At 42.7% G+C, this 18039-nt stretch overlaps 1 protein-coding gene across 5 annotated transcripts; it reads right to left on the minus strand.

The window, feature by feature from the left end:
* Nucleotides 1-1835: 1835 nt before the first annotated feature.
* Nucleotides 1836-18035, minus strand: LOC117658061 (snaclec subunit B-like). 5 transcript variants are annotated; one of them, XM_060682292.1, is made up of 7 exons: nt 17894-18024; nt 11694-11842; nt 10142-10252; nt 7962-8048; nt 5416-5576; nt 4405-4508; nt 1836-2020 (listed from the first exon to the last, which is right to left on the minus strand). In XM_060682292.1, exons 2-7 carry the CDS (start codon nt 11836-11838, stop codon nt 1858-1860), a joined length of 771 nt encoding a protein of 256 aa, XP_060538275.1. In that variant the 5' UTR covers nt 11839-11842; nt 17894-18024; the 3' UTR covers nt 1836-1857. The 5 variants fall into 5 exon arrangements, with proteins under 5 accessions (XP_060538275.1, XP_034262081.1, XP_060538276.1 ...); XM_034406190.3 differs by lacking the exons at nt 11694-11842; nt 17894-18024 and adding exons at nt 11887-12042; nt 13744-13838; XM_060682293.2 differs by lacking the exon at nt 11694-11842 and having other exon boundaries at nt 17894-18035.
* Between the last annotated feature and the right edge of the window lie 4 nt (nt 18036-18039).

Here is an 18039-nt window from a genome sequence, read left to right on the forward strand (position 1 = left end):
CAACGTTGTCTTCTGTAAAATCAATATGTATAAGATCACCATAATCGTTGTAATTGTCTGTAGTATGGCTGGGAAATATTGGGTATGTGTTGTTGCCGTTTACAAAGACTGAGCCGAAGAATGTGTTAAAGAGATTGGCTTTAATGGTTTCGTCAATACAATCTTCATTGTTTGGTCCTTTTAGGGGTGGGATGGATCTCGAGTCTTTAAGTTTGTTGTTTACAAAATTATAGAAGATTTTGTGGATTTTGTGCGTAGAAGGTTTTCTTCTTGCTTGATGTGATAATTGGTGCATTCAATCTTTATTTGAAGACCCTGTTGTTCCGCCAGGCAGGGCTATCAACATAATAATTTTAAATTGGGGTATTTAAAATTTTTGGGGTTTTAAATCGGCCAAATCTATTTAATTATTTTAATTTTTAATTATTGTTGTGTCCTGTGTTTTTAAATTGGCTGTACACCGCCCTGAGTCCTTCGGGAGAAGGGCGGTATAGAAATAAAATTATTATTATTATTATTATTATTATTATTATTATTATTATTATTATTATTATTATTATTATTATTAATTTATTGGCATAAGTTTTTGTAGCAGTTTTTGAAGTTAGCTACATAGTTTGTTTTGTTTTTTCGCCAAAGAGATTTTTTTCTGGATTGTAATTTCCTTATTGTTATTGGTAGTTTATGTCCCGTATTTTTTGTGCACTATCACAATCCCACCACATATGTTTATATGTTCCAACCTCTTTCTTGCACCTCCAATTTGTATATTTACCATCTATTTGATTTAATTTATGTGTTGTTAGGTACCACCTCCATATCTCTTTATATCCATTTTTCCTTAACTCTAACTGACATATTCTTATATACTCTTCTATTCAAAATATTTTTCCAATCATTATCATTTATTTCTCCTAAATCTGATTCCCAAATTAATTTTAAACCTTTTGCCTGCCCTTCTAATTCAATTAATATTCTATATATTTTCCCAAAATGTTTAAAAAAAAAAAAAACACCAAGAAAATCCAACTGCCTTTTAAAAAAACATTATTTTACTGGGAGAAGGTTTGTTTATTTGAATGTATATTTTGCCTTTTCTCCAGAACGTCAAAATCCCTTAAAATACTACTCTCTATTTGTAATTCCTCCTACACCCTTGTCCCAAGTCACCAAGAGCTTCTCTGGCAGAGGATGACCCTCCCGATCAGGTGGGACTCGGGAGGCAGAGAATAGATGGGGGCAGGGCCAGTCAGATGTGGTATTTACCGGTTCGCTGAACTACTCAAAATTTCTACTATTGGTTCTCCAGAACTGGTCAGAACCTGTTGAAACCCACCTCTAGCTTGGACCTTCTTGAGGGTAACAACTTCCCTCAGCATAGTTTGCAATGGACTGGACAGCAAAGAGATACGTTGCTGGTTAAACACACAGATACTCACAGACTCTGAACGGTGAAAAAAAATGTTCTTTACTCTTAGTGAAAAAACAAACTTGGTTTCCCAAAACAATGATAACACGTCTTCGAATAATCACTCTCCAAGACAAAACATAGTTTGCTTACAGTTCTCTTCAGTCACACACAGTCCCTCATCAGGAGATCAACCATCAAATAGCAGGAGCAGGAGATCCAGGGCTTCCTGTCTACTTTTATGGCTGCCTGATAATAGCACAGCCAATCATTCTTCTTATATCATTTAAAGTCACAAACATAGTTTTTCTATATATTACCTACCCAACCGTAGGATAAATATCCAACAGACCTGCTTCTGCCTCTTGCAATAAGTCCGTCAAGAAGAGAAAATGAGAGTTGAAAGACGGTTCTGCAAGAGCCATGATTCTAGCAACCGAGTTCATTGTTTATTTTTTCCCAACAGCCAGACTTTCCTTACAAACCCAGTTTCTCGGTTCATGACAGTTGGCATAGATCCAGTTGCGACTGCCCATTGAAGGATTGATCAAAGTGCAGCCACGATCCCCTTTTCTGGAGACTTTTGATGGCCTGGGATGGTGTGACCAATACCTATTGGGAGGAGAGGAGGAAGGTTCCTATTACCTAAAAGGAAAACTCCGGAAGGAGGTGCTAAATCTACTAGGCTTAAGTGTGCTACTCTTTGAGACCAGGAATCTGCTACTTGTGGATTAGAATCAGAATAGAGCTGGAAGGAACCCCCTGTGTTTCATTACCCTACTAGGGAATATCATCAGTACTAGAAGGGAGTGGGGTTGAGGAGGAGGAGGAGGAGGAGGAGGAGGAGGAGGAGGAGGAGGAGGAGGAGGAGGAGGAGGACTAGGATTGTAGGGTCTTTAGTGCTCTCTGAGCTTGGTTGTTTTCTTGCAGACATTTCACTACCCCACTAGGTAACATCATCATTGTTAGAAGCAAGTAGGAGAAATAGCAACCCCCCCTTTCTTTTTTAGCACTGATGATGTTAGCTAGTTGGGTCATAAAATGTCTGTAAGAAAACAACCAAGCTCAGAGACTACCAAGGATCCCACAATTCAGCCTGTGTTAGGTCAACCTGTATGTCTAGTTTAGACATGAGGAGCAGGGGGTGGTAGTGGAGTTGTTAGAATTCAGTATTGCTGGCTAACTCTGCAGTATTCTATTTTGTAAGGGGCTGCCACAAAGAAGGCCTTGACCTATTCTCCAAAGCACCTGAACCAGGGGTGAAATCCAATTTTTTTTTTACTACTGGTTCTATGGGCATGGCGTGGCAGGTGTGGCATGGCTTGGTGGGCATGGCAAGGGAAGGATACTGCAAAATCCCCATTCCCACCCCACTGCAGGGGAAGGATACTGCAAAATCCCCATTCCCACCCCACTGCAGGGGAAAGATATTGCAAAATCTCCATTCCCACCTCACTCTGGGGCCAGCCAGAGGTGGTATTTGCAGGTTCTCTGAACTACTCAAAATTTCCACTACCGGTTCTCCAGAACCTGTCAGAACCTGCTGGATTTCACCCCTGACCTGAACGCTGGTCAAAAACCAGTGGATGGAAACTAATTAAGGAGAGAAGCAGCCTAGAACTAAGGAGGAATTTCCTTGCGGAACAATTAATAAGTGGAACAGCTTGGCTCCAGAAGTTGTGGATGCTCCAACACTGGAAGTTTTTAAGAAGAAATTGGACAACCATTTGTCTGAAATGGTATAAGGTTTCCTGCTTGAGCAGAGGGTTGGACTAGAAGACCTCCAGGGTCCTTCCAACTCTGCTGTTCTTTTATTCTGTCGCCTGGTTTCTACCCCAGGTGCTCTTAACCATTGTCCCAAACTTTCTTTTTTGTCAAATTCCTTCCCACTCCTAAATTCACTGGGAAATGGGGGGGCAGAGGACCTGGTCAATCCCTCTTCCGACTGCAAAATGGAATAGCTGGGCTATTTGAGGGTGCTTCAACAGAATGATTCCACTGATAAGAGATTATTTTAAGATATTTGAGCCCAACATTTTTATTGCTAAGCAAGACATCTGCTAAGTGAATTTTGACCTCATTTTACGACCTTTCTTGCCACAGTTGTTAAGTAAATCACTGTTGTTGTTAGATTAGTAACATGGTTGTTACGTGAATCCGGCTTCCCCATTGACTCGGCTGGTCAGAATGTCCCAAAATGTGACCACATGACCTCGAGACACTGCAACCGTCAAATGTCTGCATTTTGATCATGTGACCATGGGAATGCTGCCATGGACGTAAATGTGAAAAATGGTCCATGTCACTTTTTTCAGTGTCGTAACTTTGAACGGAGACTAAATAAATTGTTGTGTGTCGAGGAATATCTGTATTGCAAGAAAGGGTGCTAGCAGCCCAGTGTCGGAACATCCTTTCCTGGAGTTCAGCTTTATTTATTTTATTTATTTGTTTCCATTTCTATACCGCCCTTCTCCAAATAGGACTCAGGGCGGTGCACAGCCAAAGTAAAAACAGAGCATACAAAATTTAAAAAACAGTATTAAAATAATTAAATATTTTGGCCGTAAATTAAAACAACCCAATTTAAAATCAATTTAAAATTTAACTCAAGCCAGCCCAGCTAGTTGAAATAAATAGGTTTTCAGGGCCCGACGAAAAATCCGGAGGTCTGTTATTGTACGTATCTCTGGGGGGAGGTTATTCCAGAGGGTGGGCGCCGCCACAGAGAAGGCTCTCCCCCTGGGAGTCGCCAGCCGACATTGTCTGGCGGACGGCACCCTGAGGAGGCCCACTCTGTGCGAGCGTACTGGCCGGTGGGAGGCTATTGGCGGCAGAAGGCGGTCTCGTAAGTACCCCGGCCCTAAGCCATGGAGCGCTTTAAAGGTGGTCACCAACACCTTGAAGCGCACCCGGAAGACCACCGGGAGCCAGTGCAGCTCGCGCAGGAGAGGTGTCACATGGGAGCGCCCCGTCGCCCCCATAATTTAAAGACTCACTCAGTGATTAACTTGGATCCATCCGACCATTCCCAATTATCGCCCTTATTTGCAGTTGAAAGGCCAATCCAAGATGGCTCACTGAGCTGGGTGTTGAGATAATTCTGCAAAAATATGCCAAACACAACATTTTAAGGAAAGCTTTACAATTGAGCACATGTGAAAATTTGGATGATGCTAAACTCTACTTGGTTTGTTTTCTAATTTGTATGCTACATGCAGGTTTTATGATTCTATCATTAATGGGACTAGGCCAGATAATGGAGTGAATATTCAAACCCTAACAATTATGGGGAGGGGGGGAATGGACAATAAGAGCTCAGAAATTCAGAAAAGCAGAAATTATGCTTTTGGGGTTCACCTTGAAAGGACTCCTTCTCAAATTCCATTGAATGTGGAACAAAGATTGCACATATATTCAATGAAGCATGGGTAACTTAAAAAAGAAGTGCAATGCAAATAAAAATAATAGTAAAGAAAGAGCACATTAGAATAATAGTAATCCAGTCTGAGCATCTGATTGATGGTGCAATATATCATAAGAATAATAAGAATGAAACAGACAGGCATCTGCCACATAACAACCCAGCTTTAACAATTGTCCCTAAGAAAGAAAGAAAAAAGTCTGAATAGTGGACATGGAGATAGCAGGATAAAAGAAAAAGAACTAGAGAAAATATACAAAACATAAAGACCTGCAAATAGAATTAGAATGATTGTGGTAAAAGAAACAGAAGATAATATCTATAATAATAGGTGACTCCAAAACAACTAGAGCTCTTGAGCACTACTGGCATTGACAAATTCACCATCAGTCAATTGCAAAAGGCAGCTTGACCCAGAACAATTTACATCCCGCGACGATACTTCTAACCCCATCAAACAACAACATCTGCCTATCCCAGGTCCTTTGGGAAGGACTTGAGAGGTGGATAAAAATGCCAAATCCACTCTGAACATCTGGCTGACTGTGCAACCAAGCATAATAATAGTAATAACAACAATTAACACCTGCTCTTCATCACTTAGGATGGAGGCCAAATGACTTTCTCTGGACACACAGAAGTTCTCGGCGTCGTACCAGGTCTTTTTTCCTTTTGAAATGTAGTACAGATTCATTCCAGAAAGATTCCAGCCATTTGCAGCCTTTGCAGTTTTTTGGAAGAGAGCATCTAAAAAGAAGAGGTGTAAAGAGATACGTTAAAAGTAGCAGGTATTCTTTTAGGAGGCAAGATGGATGCCAATTTCTACTCTGTCTTCTAGATGAATTTCCAGTAAAAGAGAGTATGTGAAGCTCAGGGTTGAAATGAGGGATCCTTGGTGTTTTCTGAAATTGGTTGTTTTCTTGTAGACTTGACCCAACTAGGTAACATCATCAGTGCTAGAGGGGGGTGGGGATTGTGGAGAGGAGAAAGAGGAGGGAAATGAGAGGAGGAGGAGGAGGACTGTGGGGTCCTTAGTATTCTCCGAGTTTTGTTGCAGTTTTCTTGCAGGTATTTCATGATCCAACTACGTATCATCATTGATGCTAGAAAGGAGCGGGGTTTGCAGAGAGGAAGGGAAGGAGGACTTTGGGATCTTTGGCAATCTCTGAACTTGGGTGTCAGTGCCCTGCTGATGTTTCTTAGTTTGGGTAATGAAACATCTGCAGGAAAATAACCAAGCTCGGAGAACTCCAAAGACTCCTCAGATGAATCTCCTATTTGGCCAATCCTCCTCCAAAGAGTCCCTCAAAATGGATACATTAGTCCTTATAATTTTCCTTATCCTTGTTCATGCTATCCTTTGGTTCAATTGGGACCCCTCAAAGAAGCTGTTCATACAGTATATTGATGGCTCTTTCGAATCACTCGGCTTGAAAGGGGAGAGAGAGATCACCCACCATACATACATGCCTATGGCGTCATTCCCTTTTCATAAAAGAGCTCACTATGCAAAGCTCAGAGAAGAATAAGAAACACTAAGCACGGGACATCGGAGGCAGGAATAAGAATAGCGTGAAGCGTTTGTATTGCTTTATAATGCTTTGCATTAGGGGTGGGTTCTAAAATTTTTTACTACCGGTTCTGTGGGCGTGGCTTGATGGTCATGTGACCATTCTTTAGGATTTAGCAGAGGTACTGGTCTACCAAGCTTTTTAACTGCTTGCAGAGCTGTACCGGTCTACTCATTTGTTTTTGGAGGCACCGGTCTACTCATTTGTTTTTGGAGGCATTGGTCTACTCATTTGTTTTTGGAGGCACCGGTCTACTCATTTGTTTTTGGAGGCATTGGTCTACTCATTTGTTTTTGGAGGCACCGGTCTACTCATTTGTTTTTGGAGGCATTGGTCTACTCATTTGTTTTTGGAGGCATTGGTGTACTCATTTGTTTTTGGAGGCACCAGTCTACTCATTTGTTTTTGGAGGCATTGGTCTACCCATTTGTTTTTGGAGGCACCGGTCTACTCATTTGTTTTTGGAGGCATTGGTCTACTCATTTGTTTTTGGAGGCATTGGTCTACTCATTTGTTTTTGGAGGCATTGGTGTACTCATTTGTTTTTGGAGGCACCGGTCTACTCATTTGTTTTTGCAGGCATTGGTCTACCCATTTGTTTTTGGAGGCACCGGTCTACTCATTTGTTTTTGGAGGCATTGGTCTACTCATTTGTTTTTGGAGGCACCGGTCTACTCATTTGTTTTTGGAGGCATTGGTCTACTCATTTGTTTTTGGAGGCATTGGTGTACTCATTTGTTTTTGGAGGCACCGGTCTACTCATTTGTTTTTGCAGGCATTGGTCTACCCATTTGTTTTTGGAGGCACCGGTCTACTCATTTGTTTTTGGAGGCATTGGTGTACTCATTTGTTTTTGGAGGCACCGGTCTACTCATTTGTTTTTGGAGGCACCGGTCTACTCATTTGTTTTTGCAGGCATTGGTCTACCCATTTGTTTTTGGAGGCACCGGTCTACTCATTTGTTTTTGGAGGCATTGTCTACTCATTTATTTTTGCAGGCACCGGTCTACCCATTTGTTTTTGAAGGCACCAGTCTACTCATTTGTTTTTGGAGCGTCCTGGTCTACCACCACACTGCCTTTTAACACTGATCAGCTGTAGGGCAGCCCTTTGAAGCCCCACGGGAAGAGTTTAAACAGTTTTTTTCCTTCTAGCTGATCAGCTGGGACTCAGGAGGCAGCAATAGATTGGGGGTGGGGCCAAATAAAAGGTAAGAATAACGCTGGAGGGGTGGGGGGGGCAGAACCTGTTCGGTGACGTCATATCGTCACCGCTACCAGATTGGCGGAACCGGGAGGAACCGGGAGGAACCCACCACTGGCACACATGGAATACTGCGTCCACCACAACACAGAAAAGATGTTGAGACTCTGGAAAGAGTTCAGAGAAGAGCAACAAAGGTGATCAGAGGACTGGAGGCGAAAACTTTTTCCTTTCCACAAAAGGACCATGTGAGCCTATGAAATCGGCCCTTACAGATCGGAGGGCCTTTTCTCACCTAAACCACTCCCAACGCTGACATAATGTGTCAAGCGTGATGCTTCAAGATCTCAATACTTACAATAGCTTTTCCTGTGATCCTGGAGTTTCTTGTCAGCATGTTTGATATATGCAGGCAATTTTATAGCTTCCTCTGCTGTCTTCTTGGCTGAAAGCATTACCAGAGAGACTGAGATGTTTTCTTTGCACATATCAAATCAAGCGGCTTGTTCAGACAGTTACCGGTAAATCCTCTCTCACCAAATAGGGCACCCAAGTCATCTTAGGTAAGTGGTGAGAAATGATCAATTTGAGAAGCCCCCCCCCCAACCCATCCCATCTCTCTTAGGAATTTAAAAGTACAGCCACGGTCAACAAGATAGCCCAGCACAAGCCACCAGAACCACCTGGGAATCGTTTCAAGCAGAAGCTTTATTGTTGATCACCTCTGAGGTTACAAGAATCTCACCAGACTGACTACATCCCCTTGGGCACAATTAGATACGGCTTTGGTGATTCACCACATTACAAACAAGGGGTTGAGGCTTTGGAAAAAGTGGAGAGAAGAGCAACTAGGTTTTTATTTATTTATTTATTTATTAAATTTGTATACCGCCCTACTCCCGAAGGACTCAGGGCGGTGAACAGCCAAATAAAATACAGGTTGATTAAAGGCCTGGAGACTAAAATATACAAAGAACGGTAGCAGGAATTGAGTTTGGCCAGTCTAGAGAAAAGAAGGACTAAGGACATGTCAGCAGTATTCCAGTATCTGAGGGGCTGCCCCAAAGAAGAAGGTGTCAATTTATTCTCCAAAGCCCCTGAAGGCAGGACAAGAAGCAACGGGTGGAAACTAATCCAGGAGAGAAGCAACCTGGAACTAAGGAGAAACTTCCTGACAGTGAGAACAATTAACCAGTGGAACGACTTGCCACTAGAAGTTATGGATGCTCCAACACTGGAGGTTTTTGAGAAGAGACTGGACATCCACTTCTCTGAAATGGTATAGGGTCTCTTGCTTGAGCAGGAGGCTAGAAGATCTCCAAGATCCCTTCCAGCTCTATTCTAACTGTTTCTGGAGGAGGTCAGGTCTGTACCGCTCTCTGCAGTGTAAGCACTCCAAGCTTGGTCCCCTCTTAACACCTCCCTCTTGTCTAGTTGGATATTCACCCGCAATTATGGGGGAAAAAAATCAAATGTGTCTCTTTCCTGGACTGGTTAACTTTTAGGCCCATGAAGAGGGGAAGGTGTCAGCGTCCCAGCACTGACATATATTAGCAGAGGAGAAGCTTGAACTTTTGCCTACTTAATCCCTTTGAAGATTCTGTCTCCTCGGAGATGGGAGGAGGGGAACATTCCTGTGATCTGACGGAGGAGGGATGAGGAAAGTGGCTTGGAAGATAGCCAATGAGACGCAGAGAATTGGGGGTCGGAAAGGGAGGGATTGGGGGGCAAAGGTCAGTCCTGACCGCGCAAGAGCCAGGGTCGGATCACTATGCTCAATAAAGAGAAAATTTCCTTAAAGATCTGCAGTTTGGAAATTCCTTTATTTTGAGATAGCATCGAAACCTGACAGACGGTTGTGTGCCTGTTTGGAGAATAAGTCTATAAGGTTCGCCTGAGGAGGAAAATTACTTTTTCAATTGTGGTAAAGACATCAAAAAGATGGATGCCATCATGAAAAATATGAATAATAAACCTAACAAATCTGAAAAACAATATCCTGTAGCTCTGGTAGGGCAGTGTGTGAATTAAACCATAAATCAGTGGTTAGGGGACTGAAGAATAAAACGTATGAAGAACGATTGCAGGAATTGGGAATGTCTAGTTTAACAACAAGAAGGACTAGAGGGGAGATGGAACCAGTCTTCCAATATTTCAGGGGCTGCCACAAAAAAGAGGGTGGGGGGGTTCCAATCTATTCTCCAAAGCAGCTGAAGGCAGAACAAGAAGCAACAGATGGAAACTAATCAAGGAAAGAACTAACTTAGCACTAAGGAGAAATTTACTGACAGTTAATCAGTGGAACGTCTTGCCTCTAGAAGTTTTGGGTGCTCCATCACTGAAGGCTTTTAAGAAGAGACGGGGCAGCCATTTGTCTGGAATGGTAGAGGGTTTCCAGCTTGAGTAGGAGGTTGAACTAGAAGACCTCCAAGGTCCCTTCCATCTCTGCTATTCTGTTAGTTCAATCATGCTGCACTTGACCTGCCAACTGAGGCATCTGGTTTTCCTTTTTTTAGCTCTGCCCCCTTCCATACTTACGAGTATTTAGCTTGAGTCCGGGGTCTTTGAGAACTTCTTCTAACCTTTTGCCCAGATGTTCCAGTGGCTTCTCAATATGGGGTTTACTCTTATCCATGAATAGCTGTTTACCTAAAGTGATTGAGAAGGAATAAATTTATTTATTTTATTTTATTTTATTGAATTTATATCCCGCCCTTCTCCCCAAAGGGACTCAGGGCGGTGAACAGTCGAAAATTAAAATAACATACAATATAAAAGTTAAGATAACTAAAAATAAATTAAATTAATCGGCCTCCCAATTTAAAACCCCAAGCTATACAATTAAAAACTAACCCATAAAACCTATTCAGGCCAGGCCGGCTTGCTGAAATAAAAACGTCTTCAGGGCCTTACGGAAAGTTCAGAGATCCGGAATCAGCCGTATTCCGGGAGGAAGCTCGTTCCAGAGGGCGGGTGCTCCCACAGAGAAGGCTCTCCCACTGGGGGCCGCCAGCCGACATTGCTTGACCGACGGCACCCTGAGGAGACCCTCTCTGTGAGAGCGTATTGGCCGGTGGGAGGTTATCGGTAGCAGAAGGCGGTCTCGTAAATACCCTGGCCCTAAGCCATGGGGCCAAAGGGTCCAGTTTAAATGCCAAAGGGTCCAGTTTATTTGATTTATTTAGCATATAGCAATGTTATATTCACCAGGAGACGATAAGGCTAATGCAGACTAGAAGTTTGGCTGCCTGTTTACTAGCTGTTTGATACATGCTTGCATACTTCCCAAGGTGTGCCACAGGAGGGCGAGCTAGCTCCGCACCAGAAAGAAAAATAAGCAGCTTCTCTTGCAGCAGCATTCAAGGTCCTCTCTCTCCACCAAAGCCTCCTCAGAAACCAGCATTGTAACGGAGAAGGTTCAGAGCCAGCAGAGATTGGACAACCATTTCTCTGAAATGATGTATGGTTTCCTGCCAGAGCAGGGAGTCAGACTAGAAGACCTCCAAGGTCCTTCCAACTCTCTTCCAACCTTCCAACTCCCTTTTGGGAGAAGGGCGGTATACAAATACAAATTAAATTAAATTAAATTAAATTAAATAAATACAAATTAAATTAAATTAAATAAATAAATCTTATTCTGTTAAGAAATTTAAAATTATGGAAGAAAAATTGAGCCTCGATAGCTCAACAGACAGAGCTCTGTAATTTAACACCAGCTGTCTGCAATTAAAGTAAGATCGAATCCCGCCAGGCTCAAGGTTGACTCAGCCTTCCATCCTTTCTAAGGTAGGTAAATTGAGGACCCAGTTTGTGGGGGCAATAAGCTGACTTTGTATAAATATATACAAAAAGTATGAAGGCTATTGCTTAACGCATTGTAAGCCGCCCTGAGTCTCCGGAGAAGGGCAGCATATAAATCAAATTAAAAAAAAAAAGAAGATAAAAATCATTGGATAAAGGGTTACAAATAGAGACACATCGTGGCGCTTACCCAAGCATTGGAATATAGGAAATAAGAATGCAACGTATATCAACATCATATTAAGTGTTTTTCAGTTAAAAGCCCATCGCAGGACAGGATTTTACTTACATAGAAAGATCATAAGGGTCAAGGTGATGAAAGAGCTTAAAAAAAACAACCCAAGAAGGGGCCATTTGAATTTTCCCCAAAAGACATCCTTCACATTCTTTTGGCTTTTTGAGGTAGTTTTTGGAGTTTTTTTCTTTGCTGCCATGGCTCTGAAACGAAAGGAGAGAACCCTTGCTGGGTCTGGGCACCGTACCTGGATGAAGTGCAGCAGGTCCAAAGAGTGAGCTCAGAATGGTCAAGTCAACAGTTGCAATGGAACGATCCCAGGTCTGATCTCTTTTTATTGATTGATTTTATTTATTTAGGAGATTTCTTTTGCTGCCTATTCGCACAGGGTGACTCGAGGCAGCTTGCAAGAATATAAAAACATCATATAAAAAACAATAAAACAATAAAAAAAGAGAATCATATCAATTTAAAATTGGGGTATTTTAAATTTTTATTTATTTATTTATTTATTTATTTAAATTTCTATACCGCCCTTCTCCAATATAGGACTCAGGGCGGTGAACAGCCAAAGTAAAAACAAGACATACATACAAAACATACAAAATCTAAAAAGTGATTAAAATAATTAAATATTTTGGCCGTAATTAAAACAATTCCAATTTAAAATCAGTTTAAAATTTGACTCAAGCCAAATGGGGTTTTAAATCGGCCAAATCTATTTAATTATTTTAATTTTTTATTATTGTTGTGTCCTGTGTTTTTAAATTGGCTGTACACTGCCCTGAGTCCTTCGGGAGAAGGGCGGTATAGAAATAAAATTATTATTATTATTATTAAAATTATTATTATTATAATAAAATGAAATAAGCCCCCACACTCTGCCTCGGCGACAGCACATCATACGAGCCATTTAATGGGCTCCATCCCGCTCTGCATTCCCCAGGCCCACTGGCAGAACCGGAAGGTCTTCAGCACCTTCCGGAAGAGTGTGAGAGCGGGGGCCATTCTAAGCTCTGGGGGAATGATGTTCCAGAGAGAGGGAGCCACCCAGTAGTGGGTTGCAAATGGTTGCATGGACGCTTGTCCGGAACGGACGAACAGCATCAACTGGCTGGAGTTGAGAGCTGTTCGACTCGCCCTGAGGCACTTCCGCACTACCTTGGACGACCAGCATGTGTTGGACGGACGGCCAACATCACAACCAAAGCTCACGTGAATTGCGAAGGGGGCATTCGATCCAAGTCCCTGATGATCGAGGCAGAAAAGCTTCTGGCCTGGTCAGAGCGCCACACAGCATCACTGAAAATGGACCACATTTCCGGCCTGTCAAACGCTTCTGCGTCTGGGCAGGTTGGCAGATCCTCCCGCCGCTGCCGCTACCAGTTCACTCGATCCAGGGCGAACCGGTAGCAACCCACCACTGGAGCCACCATGGAGAAGGCCCTTCTCCTGGGTCCCACCAGGTGTATCTTCCTAGGGGATGGGACCGGCTCTGGTGGGTCAGGTAGATGTGATTGGCAAGAGACGGCCCCTCAGCTAACCTGGTCCCAAGCCATGAAGGACTTTAAAGGTGACAAGCAGCACCTTGAATTGCATCCAGAAGCAAATCAATGCAGCTCCTGCAGGAGAGGTGATACATGTGCACACTGAGGTCTGCACAAAACCATGCGGGCCGCTGCATTTTGCACCAACTGGAGCTTCCGGATGCTCTTCAAGGGCAGCCCCATGTAGAGCACATTGCAATAGTCAAGACGGGAAGTGACTAGGGCATGAGTAACTGTGAGTAGGGATTATTGGTCCAGGAAAGGGCGTAACTGGTACAGAACCCGCAGTTGCGTAAAGGCCCTCCTGGCCACGACCCCCACCTGCTCTTCAAACAGGAGTCGCGACTCCAGGAGAACCCCCAGATTACGCACAGGATCTGTTTTGGGTAGTGCCACCCCATCCAAGACCAAAGGTGGCAATTCTCCTTGGGCCAAAGATCCCCAAACCTGGAGACACTTGGTCTTTCCAGCATTTAATTTCAACCCGTTGCTCCCCATCCAGCCCCGAACAGCCTTCAGGCACTGTGAGACGGAGGACATGACACCACTTAACTCACCACAGACTTTTTAATTGTCCTGATGCACCTAAAAGAAGGGATGAAACTTTGATCCTCCCATTGCAGTGGCCATCGTGACCATTTGGTCTGCACCCCTAAGGGAGAGGAAGGAGGAGGAAGCTTGGAGATAACTGAACAACAGAGTTTGAAATGACCTCAGAGGTCTTCTAATCTAGTGCGACAAAAATAAAAAAATAACAACAACAACAAAAAAAGCTTCTTCCAACATGTTAAAATCAAGAAAAAAGTCAAGGAAATAATTGGTCCATTACTGGGAGAAAGTGGCAAGAAGGTGACAAGCAACAGGGAGAAAACAGAACTATTTAATTTGTTTTTTGCATCTGTCTTTATACAAAGGGAAAAAAACAGTCCAACCTATCAAAAACAGCACCACAAAAAACAGATTAGGAACACAAGTTAAAATAGGGAAGAAAATGGTAAGTGAACACCTGTTTACCCTAGACGAGTTCAAATCACCAAGACTGGATGGAGAACTGACAGACGAGATCTCGGGACCCCTGAACTATATCTTTCCAAAATCCTGGAGCACTGGGGAACTGCCAGAGGACTGGAAAAGAGCTGATGTAGTTCCCATCTTCAAAAAAGGGGGAAAAAAATAGATCCAGGAAACTACAGACCTATATAGCCTGACCTCAATACCAGGGAAAATTCTGGAAAAGATAATCAAGCAACAAATCAGCGAACACCTAGAAGCAAACAAAGTAATAACCAAACGCCAACATGGGTTTGTCAAAAACAGATCATGCCAGACTAGTCTCATTGCATTCTTTGACAAAGTGACAAAATTAGTGGACCAGAGGAATGCTGTCGATATAATTTACTTGGACTTCAGTAAGGCATTTGATAAAGTAGACCATAATCTACTACTAGATAAAGTAGAAAAATGTGGGTTAGACAGCATCACCACCAGATGGATTCGTAACTGGCTGACCAACTGCACTCAATGCGTAGTCCTCAATGGAATTGCATCTACATGGAGGGAAGTATGCAGTGGGGTATCCCAAGGCTCTGTTTTAGGCCCAGTACCCTTCAACATCTTTATCAATGACTTGGACAAGGGGATAGATCATCAGATTCGCAGATGACACCAAGCTGGCAGGAATAGTTGACACTCCAGAAGATAGGCTGAAGCTACAGAAGGATCTTGACAGACTTGAACATTGGGAGCTATCTAACAAAATGAAATTCAATGTGGAAAAAAGTCAGGTTCTACATTTAGGCAAGAAAAACAAAATGCACAGGTACAATATAGGTGGTACTTTGCTCAATAGTAGTAACTGTGAGAGGGATCTTGGAGTCCTAGTGGACAACCATTTAAATAGGAGCCAGCCGTGTGCAGCAGCTGCCAATAAAGCCAACACAGTTCTAGGCTGCATAAACAGAGGGATGGAATCAAGATCACAAAAAGTCTTAATACCACTTTATGATGCCTTGATAAGGCCACACTTGGAATATTGCTTTCCCTTTTGGTTGCCACAATGTAAGAAAGATGCTGAGACTCTAGAAAGAGTGCAGAGAAGAGCAACAAAGAGGATTAGGGGACTGGAGGCTGAAACATAGGAAGAACAGTTGCAGGAACTGGCTACGTGTAGTCTAGTGAAAAGAAGGACTAGGGGAGACATGAGAGCAGTCTTCCAGTATCTCAGGGGCTGCCCCAAAGAAGAGGGAGTCCTTGACTTACAACAGTTTGCTTAGTGACCAATTCAAGTTGCAAAGGCACTGAAAAAAGTGACTTATGACCATTGCAGCATCCCTGTAATCACATGATTTACATTTGGATGCGTGACAACTGACTCATATTTATGGCAGTTGCAATGTCCCCCTTTTGTGATCTTCTGACAAAGAAAGTCAACGGGGAAACCAGACTCACTTAACAACCGTGTTACTAAGTGAACAATTGCAGTGATTCACTTAAGAAATCTGGCAAGAAAAGTTGCACTACAAAAACAACGTAGCAGAGGTCTCCTTTCCCTTATTTCATCTGCCTTTTATCCATCTGGCAACTTTCGACCAGGGCTCTGCAAATATTGGTGGATCTTGAGCCACAGTGGCGCAGTGGTTAGAGTGCAGTACTGCAGGCTACTTCTGCTGCCTGCCGGCTGCCCGCAATTGGCAGTTCAAATCTCACCGGGCTCAAGATTGACTCAGCCTTCCCTCCTTCTGAGGTGGGTAAAATGATGACCCAAATTGTTGGGGACAATATGCTGACTCTTAGTAAAGCACTGTAAAGTGAAATATAAGTCTAAATGCTATTGCTATCTATCTTACACGAACTTATTTAATAAGCTCCTCAGAGGTCTTCTTCCCCTTCTGAGCTGCTCCCCCTTTATTCAGTGCCAAAGGAAGTGATCAGTGGGGCTTCTGTGATTCATTCTGTGGAACAGTTTCCCACGCGAAGGGCATCCCTATTAGGGTTCAAAAAAGCCACGGTGATGGCTGCAACCACCTTCACCTTTTGAAACATATACAGGTAGTCCCCCACTTACAACAGTTCATTTAGTGACTGCCTGAAGTTACAACAACCATGAAAAAAAGTGACTTACGATCATTTTTCATGTATGATCGTTTGCAGCATCCCCATGGCCACGTGAACAAATATTGAATAGTGACATAAATAGTGAATCCTATTTATGATGGTTCAATCTTTTTGTGTCATGTCATCAGCTTCTGCAATTTTCCTGTTTTTAATTTACTTTTATACCTTGTATTGTTTTATCAATGTATAGAATACAAAGAAAAATAAAAATAGGAAATGAAGAGAAGGGAAAAAAAAGAGGGAAAAATATCAGGTAGAAGGGAAGAAAGAAAAAGGCGTTGACTTCCAACTTTTTTTTAGCACAGTACAAGATAGCAACATTACAACATCCACTGTTTATTTTTACACATTAGTATATAACCAGCCCTTTCTAAAACAATAAATTTATCTAATTGGCAAAAATCAAAGTCAAATGTTCATTTTTTTTCCCCATCATGAAATCCAGAAGTTGTATCAGCTTCTGTAACTTTCTAACAAGCATAATCAATGGGGAAACCAGATTAACTTAACAACCATGTTCCTAACTTAACAACTGCGGTGATTCACTTAACTGTGTCAAGAAAGGTCGCAAAATAGGGCAAAATTCACTTAACTAATGTTTCACTTTGCAACCGAAAATTTGGGCTCAGTTGGGGGTAGTAAGACAAGGACTATCTGTATGTCTCCATCACTGTCAAAAAAGAGGCCTCCTGTCCAAATGATTGGGAAATTTCTCTTTCTCCTGGAGAAATTTGGAAAGTTCTCCATCCAGTTTCTCTCCCCTGAAAACTGAGAGATGATTTGAAACAGGAGCTGGCATCTGAGGGGCCTATCCTGCTGTTTTATTGGCTTATTGGTATCGGGCTCAGGAGTAGTAACTGTGAGGGATTGTCCATTGGAATCCTAATGGACAATCGCTTAAATATGAGCCAGCAGTGCATGGCAGCTGCCAAACCAACCAACACAGTCCTAGGCTGCATTAACAGAGGGATGGAATCAAGATCACGTGAATGGCTTAGGACCTGGTTATCTACGGGACCGCCTACTACCACCAATAGCCTCCCACCGGCCAGTACGCTCTCATAGAGAGGGACTCCTCCGGGTGCCGTCAGCCAAACAGTGTCGACTGGCGGCCCCTAGGGGGAGAGCCTTCTCTGTGGGGGCACCTACCGTCTGGAATGAGCTCCCCCCGGAGATACGGAGGATCCCGGATCTGCGCACCTTCCGCCACGCTGTGAAGACCTTTTTATTCCATCAGGTGGGCTTGGCCTAATCTCTTCCCTTTTTTAAATATGTAAATTTTAATCTGTTTTTAAATTATCGGGGTGTTTTAATCTGTCTGGGCCAAAATGATTTAATTTGATTTTATCTGGTTTTTAAATTTTTTTATATCTATGTATTTTATTGTTTGGCTGTTCACCGCCCTGAGTCCTTCGGGAGTAGGGCGGTATACAAATCAAATAAACTAAACTAAACTAAACTAAGTGTTAGTACCGCTCTATAAGGCCTTGGTATAGGATCTACTACTTGAGCAGCAGTTTCGACTAGAAGACCTCCAAGGTCCCTTCCAACTTGGTTATTCTATTATTATGCTAAACGCTGTTTCTGGTCAACCTTGTTGATCTTCTCAATCTGTGTCATAGAATTCTCACGTCTCCTCTTTTCTCTGCAGTCAACTCAGTTTCTCTGCCTCCCAGTTTATAAGCATCCTGTGACTCCTGCTGTTTACTGATTGGCTCACCGTGGTCCCTAACCAGACA

The sequence above is a fragment of the Pantherophis guttatus genome, chromosome 8 (genome assembly GCF_059756535.1).
Source record: "Pantherophis guttatus breed Tessera chromosome 8, ASM5975653v1, whole genome shotgun sequence".
In the NCBI taxonomy this organism is placed as follows: Eukaryota; Metazoa; Chordata; class Lepidosauria; order Squamata; family Colubridae; genus Pantherophis; species Pantherophis guttatus.